We start from the raw sequence: 7319 nt of genomic DNA, 5'->3' as shown, positions 1-7319 counted from the left end.
ACATGCACTGCATACATTTTTTCACCATTATCAATACGTTGGGCTGTTATCAAAATTCAAAATATTAAATTAGTTATTATTAGTAGAGAGCCTTTATATTATAATATAAGGTAGGTATTATATTATATAAAATAATAATAGGCTGTCCAGTTCTTAGTAGTAACAACAGAAAGATTTTTCTATACCTAAATATATTATTAGGAATTTCTATATTTTATTCTATCTGCAAATGTTTTATATTAACACAAATTTATCGTTTTAAATATTTTTAAGATGTTCAATGGGTTTTGATTGTTTGCTTTTGTTTCCTGGACTTATGACAATTTCTTTAAATTATTCTTACATATTTACTGATTTTTAATTTACTTATCAGTAATCACTTTATATGATCTGTTATTTCATCATCATTGTTTATTTTGTCTATTGTTTACAGTAGCATCCAAATTAAGATTTATATTATTTGTATGTTGTATCTAACGAAAATAGAATATCTTCAGCATTTTCTGTTGACATCATCTTTAGAGAAACAAAATGAATGTATGTGCTTACCTCGATGCTTACATAATTTAGTAATCAGGACAGGGACATTGAAATGTATGATAACACAACTTACAAGCAGAACATATCATTGGACAATATAATATCATCACAATTTATTTTATTTTATAAAACTTACTTGGTATATATTATTCACTTTAACACTCTAGTTATTAATTCTATACATCTATGATGCTATCCTGATTAATTGGGAGGTCAAGTAATGTGCTTTTATTTTGTCTTTCTAGTTTTTTTATTTCTTGGATCCTAGTAGTTATTTCCCCTTAGTTAATCTAATTAGCCTTCAATTTTTTTTATCGCGGGTATATTTTTTAATAGTTACTATTCTTTTATCTAACCATTCAATTTTGCAACCATTTGAATAAGTTGTGATATTTTATTGTTTTGTTCTTTTTTTGCATATATTCTAGATGCATATTACAATTTACTCCTAGATGGTTTGACCATTCCAGTAAAATTAAGTTAACTCTGTAAACATACTTGCCATCAAAATATATAGGTACCAAACTCTCAAATGTTTGGGTAGGTTATTGTTAAATTATTCACTCATCACCCATTGATCGAAGAACTTTTAATAATTTATACATAGTTCCTTGTTTTTGCTTACATGTTAGTCCAGTTACCTTGCTAATGTTGTATTTACAAACTATATCTACACTTCAACTATATGGAATTTAATAGTTGTAACATATTGACTGCATACTGACGCAAATTGGGGTCATGAGGATCAACCTGCAACGCGTTTAACATCCAATATATATTTAAAGTAAATGGTTTTTATTCTCTATACGTAGCTGAATGTTATTTTATTATTATTCAGCGTGAATTAATCAAATGTTAAGATAGGTATGTATTTAAATATGTTGTTTGTACATATGACCATAAAGGAGCAGTTTATTTATGTTATTTTTAGAAGACTGTTGGCTTTTACTTTTATCATACGCACTGGGAGAAAACTGCAAACTATATGTCTTATACAATGTGTTAAACTATTAATCCAGAACAGATGAACTTGTGAATTATTTTTACGACAGCTCAGTGTAGGGTAACTTTGACATGGTTGCATACATTTTATTTTATTTCTATTAATATAGGCTTGGTTTGCAAGTTCATGGGATTTACATTTTCAACTGTCTATAAACCTATCAATTCTATTAATTGAAGTATTATTATAAAAGAGTCGAGTACTCAAACACATTTTACTGAACATCACTATAATAAAAAATATGTATAATATGTAAGATTATAAATAGATTTAATAATGATTATTGTGTTACCTTTCAAACAGTTTTAACTTTTCAATTTTTTTCTTTTAAATGTTTAAGGGATATACTTTTTTTGTCCAAGGTGAATATTTTTATATGTTTCTCATAATTTATAGTTTGGTAGAAAATTGTATTACTTAAAAGTTGGTATTTAGCCAGTTATTATATTATATATATATTTAGAGTTATTATATAGGTGCATTGTACATAATACCTATTAAATACCAAATAGATTTATCAAAATTAATATCATGTAAGTTATCTAATAAACTAAATTTGTTGCTTGATGGAATAAGTTTCATGTACTGAAAATGTACTGTAAATTAATATTAGTAGGACATACTACATAATTTTATATAAAATAAATACACTTATATTATGATAGTCGTAAGTTACATTTATTTAACCAGATACTTAACTAAAGATCTAAACAATAACATAAAAATATTTTTAAATAATAAATCACATAAATTGACAGTTACAAAAATTATGGAACAAAAGATAAAAACCAGTTTAAAATATTATAATACATACAAATCATTATTTTTTTTTCAAAAGTGGTACTTACACTTTATGTTTTTAAAACTATTCAATAACATATAATATCTAAAAAAAAAAACATTTGGCATATACAACATTTAACCAAATAATTGTTAATGTTTAATTAAAGGTTAATATTAACCCGTTATCGGTGACCCTATGAGCATTTTGCTCATATAACTGTTATTTTGGGAACCATTGACTTCAATTATTTTGTTTGGTAAACCATTTTTAGTATGTTCATACAAGTTACTAATGGAAATAAATATGTGGAAAATATCTAATCTATTTATAAACTGTGCGTCTTATTACCATTAAATGTCGACAGTTAACAGTATTTGCTCGCCGGGGATTGGCGGACAGTTATTATAGCCAAAACATACAAATATTTCTTCCATCATACTGATCGACCTAGTAATATGATAATAGTTTTTGAAACTGATTTGGATTTGTTGAAATGTCTACTTATAGATAAGTCAGTCCACTTTTCCCAATTTCACCCCTCCAACAATAATTAAATGTGAGCGAAATGCTAACACGCCACTAATGATGTAAAAACATTAGCGTCACCAACGACAGGTTAAAATTATTACATTTTTATAGATACAAAGTTTGAACAAAGTATTTGAACTGCTACATATTTAGTCATATTTAGTCAAAACTGGGCAGGTTAATGATTTTTTTAACTCAGTTAAGTTAAAATGCACCAACGACAAAAAGTTAAAAGTTTAGAGTTAATTTAATTATTGGTTAACTCAGTTAATTAAATTAACTTTTTAACTAATTAATGTATTTAGCCTTGTATTTAGGCTTAAAAAGAATATAAAAGTAATACAATTTGAAATGTTATAATTTTCTAATTTACACTCGATTCTAAGAATTATTTGTTTAACTACTATGCGACATCTGGCACTGTTGATTTTATTATTAGGAAACATTGGCAATTATTTTTTGACCTCTAAACGTTGTTGTAATTCTGCATAACTCTTCATTTCTGTATTGGAGACTGTCCATTGTGTGCTATTTTACTTTGAGTCTCCAAAGATTTTTGTAGTGGTATTTTTACAATTTTCCTTTCATCAATATAGGGGTGGAACCCTATATTTACAGATTGATTTTTCGGTGATTTATTTTTAATTAAATCTGAACCTAATTAAAAAATTTAATTAATTTTAGTTATAACTATAACTTTTTTTATTAAATATTTTGAATATAATTTTACTTGACGGTAACTGTGCTTCTAGAACATTTGTCGTTAATCGAGGTTTTGTAGCTTTTGGACTTTTAGATCTTCTCATTTCCTCAGGAAGATAGTTGTCATCTTTGACTTTTTCTACATCAATGTCATCATACATTTTGCTGACTTTAATTTCATTATCAGTTAAAGTTTTAATCGCTGAAAATGAGCATAAAACATATGATATGCGAGCACTTTTACGCAGTAATCTAATCACAACAAAAACCCTCTACATATAATAATAAAAATATAAGTTTTTTTTTAAAAATAATGATTATAACACATTTGTATATAAAACTCAATGTGCTGATAAAATTGAGTATTAAAAAAAAGAAAATCCTTAAAAATTTAAAAAATAAAATTTTGTCATATTGATGTATGAATAATACTTATGAGAGACACTGGCAAAACCCTAATAGTTAAATCTGAACACTGATAAGTTTATTTTGCATAGAATAACAGGGTACATTGGCGTATTGGCATCATTCAGCATACCATGTGAATAATGTTAAATGACACCAATTAGTGTAGTACGTAGTACGTGTGTTGAAAAACAAGAAAATGCAAAAATTTATATAACCTAACCTAACCTATAAAGCATGAAAAAAGTTTATAGCTAATCTTCAAAAATCTATATCTTATAGTAAAATTTTTCAATTATATTTCTTTATTGAAAAGTTTGATGATCTGATATCCGTTACAAGATATTTTTAACATGAACTCAAAAATTAAAATTATGCTCCATATTTATTTCTAATAATTATTTTATAAAATATTATATTTAATATTACTTGTAGTGTTATCAGGTGGAGTCTGTTGACGTGATGTGGATGGAGAAATATAGCTTTTGATATAACTATTATGTAAGCTGTCATCGATTTCATCAAAATCATCATCAGCACTACTGTCTATTTTTAATTTGTCATCGCCTAAAAATTATTATTAATACTTGTGTTAGTTAATTTTCATTTGAAATATATATTAACAATTCATACTTGTATCTGAGTCGCTGGAAGTAAATCGTTTAGCATTTTCAATAGAGTTACTCTTTTGAATTTTTCCTAAAGCTTCTGGACGTTTGTGAGGAGGAATGCCAGAAATATCAGGAATTAATTCAAATTTAAGGCCATTACTACCATTATCATCATCCTATAATAAATAAATTAGGTATACATATTATTTACTATAGGTACATAAAAAAAAAAAGTAGTTGAATTTATGTAAACTATAATATATTATAGATAGGTATTACAAATTATAGATACTTACAACCATTATCCGCTCTCCTTGTGTCATAATCTTTCTGAATTCCTCATCAGAAATATCGTTGTTTTTAAGTTTAATTCTAGGAGTGGGCACTACTTTAAATTGTTTGTGTTGTTTTATTGCACTTGTCCTATCAATAACACTCAAATCAACATATTTAGAATTTCCTCTTCTGTTGTTTAAACTCTAAAATTTTAAAATCTAATTAATTAAAATTTACTTAATTAAAAAAATACAATGAATTTTGATTTTACAGCAATCATATCAGTGTTTGTTATTGTTTCATGTGGTTCACCACTATATTGAGTATACTTAAGTAATACTTGGTTCATGTCTGTACTAGCGTAGTCGTACAACTTGTTTGACTCATTGAACACAATTATTGCTATTTCACAATCACATAATATGCTCAACTCGTAAGCTTTCTTCATGAGGCCAAATTTGCGTTTGTTAAATGTCACCTACAAAATTTGATAATTATTAATTAACATTAAAAAATAAATGTTTTAATGGAAATAATTATAATACTACATACATGACGGTTTTTTTCGTCCACTAGTTTGGATATATTAATTTTCTTGCGACCCATGATACACGATTAATAATAACAATTGATTATTTTAATTTAGTATTCAGGGCTTGGATAGCGGGGAAATAGGTACTTTAATTGGAATTTACCGTCAAATAAAAAAAAAAAACAGCAAATACCAAACAGTAGGTAATTAATAGAAATAAAAAGTATTGGGGTACCTACCTAATAAAAATATATAATACGCTTACCAGTGGAATATATAAAATAATAAAAATTAATAATAAAAATCTTAGTTTATGGCACGATGTATATAGTTAGGTAATTAAGATGTGTAGTCACTCGGTGTCAACTGTCAAGTACTAAGATAATTAGCGTTCGGAGTTGAAAAGTGAGTTTTAATCATTGATAATGATAACCGTCACTATACTCCCTATCATCGGTTTCCCTGCCACAGGTGGCTGCACCGCTTAACATAAATTGACGCACACGCGCAAACCACATGTAGCGTCGCATCAGAGCATGGACTACGATAAAATGGACTGGAAACGACATGGTTGGCGGGGGTCATTTTGTATCTATGCCCGTGTTTTGTAAACAACTCTGGGTCATCATTATTCATTGCGACCCCCCCCCCCCTTGTGTCTTGCACATAATACATTTGTGTCCACTGATAAGCTGCTCATTTCTAGTCCATCATATCTTCCGTGCATCAAAGTAACCAACTCGCTCAGGCATAGGTAGTTGGAGCCGGGAGGTAGTCGTCATTAGTGATAACTACAACACCTCTACAATATTAAAGAATGGATACGCAATTTGTGTTTATCATACGTGAACGAACAAGAAAAATGAAAATATATTAATCTTATTATAAAATGAAGTCGCTTTTAGTAAACTCCAAAACTAGATACTTATTCAATCGTCATGCAGTTTATTTTAAATTAAAGAGGCCATCACAGAGAAGGTCTTAGGCATAAATTTAGTCCGATAAAGTTAATAAATAATTAGTTATTATTAATTATAATAAAGTTTGAATTGTATACCCATAGATAATACCAGGGCTTGAAACCGATTTCAAAATCGGTTTTAAATACCGGTTAAAACCGATTAAAAATCGAAATCAAAATCGAAATCGTTATCGAAATCATTATAAATCAAAACCGGTATCCAACATTAAAATCAAAATCATAATTTCCCAAAACCGATATCTAAAAATTAAAATCAAAATCGAAAAAATTAAAAACCGGTATCCAACATTAAAATCGAAATCATAATTTCCCAAAACCGATATCTAAAAATTAAAATCAAAATCGAAAAAATTAAAAACCGGTATCCAACATTAAAATCGAAATCATAATTTCCTAAAACCGATATCTAAAAATTGAAACCAAAATCGATAAAATTAAAAACCGGTATACAAAATCGAAATCAAAACCGACATTTTTTCAATCGGTTTAAGTAAAAATAGTAAATACTAAATAGTATGAAAATAAACGTAGATACTATAATTTATTGCAACGGTCAGACGTAATGTGTTGTCGGAAAAGATTTGGTTGATACGGGTTCATAAAATCATAAATCATAATTATTAATACATTACACTACCTATGAATAGTATTTTTTTTGTTAAAAAATTTAATTTTATTAAGGTTATTAGTTTTTAATATCACAATGCAGAAATATTGCACAGGTAAAATGAATAAGAATGGCATGATATGGGTCAATTTTGTGTTTTCATCAGCTTATTAATTTATTGAATGTTAAAGAAATACACGTAGCGAAAATACTATTTATTGGTTAGAGCATTTATTTTTTCCAAGTTCATTAAATTTAGAGTAAAATACTAAAATCGCCTTTTTACAAAATATAGAATATTAATAATAGTACATTTTATTATTTTACGGCATAAATTGGTATTTTTTTT

At 27.1% G+C, this 7319-nt stretch overlaps 1 protein-coding gene across 1 annotated transcript; it reads right to left on the bottom strand.

Moving 5' to 3' along the window:
* Positions 1 to 4764: 4764 nt before the first annotated feature.
* Positions 4765 to 5455, bottom strand: LOC100167632 (myocyte-specific enhancer factor 2-like). The gene is given in 3 exon segments (XM_029485632.1): positions 4765 to 4958; positions 5087 to 5327; positions 5402 to 5455. Coding segments are annotated over 3 exon segments (405 nt in total). The 3' UTR covers positions 4765 to 4848.
* Positions 5456 to 7319: the final 1864 nt, after the last annotated feature.

Source organism: Acyrthosiphon pisum, chromosome X (genome assembly GCF_005508785.2).
Source record: "Acyrthosiphon pisum isolate AL4f chromosome X, pea_aphid_22Mar2018_4r6ur, whole genome shotgun sequence".
Lineage (NCBI taxonomy): Eukaryota > Metazoa > Arthropoda > Insecta > Hemiptera > Aphididae > Acyrthosiphon > Acyrthosiphon pisum.
Note: the sequence above shows the minus strand (reverse complement) of the source record. Positions and strands in the feature narration are given on the sequence as shown.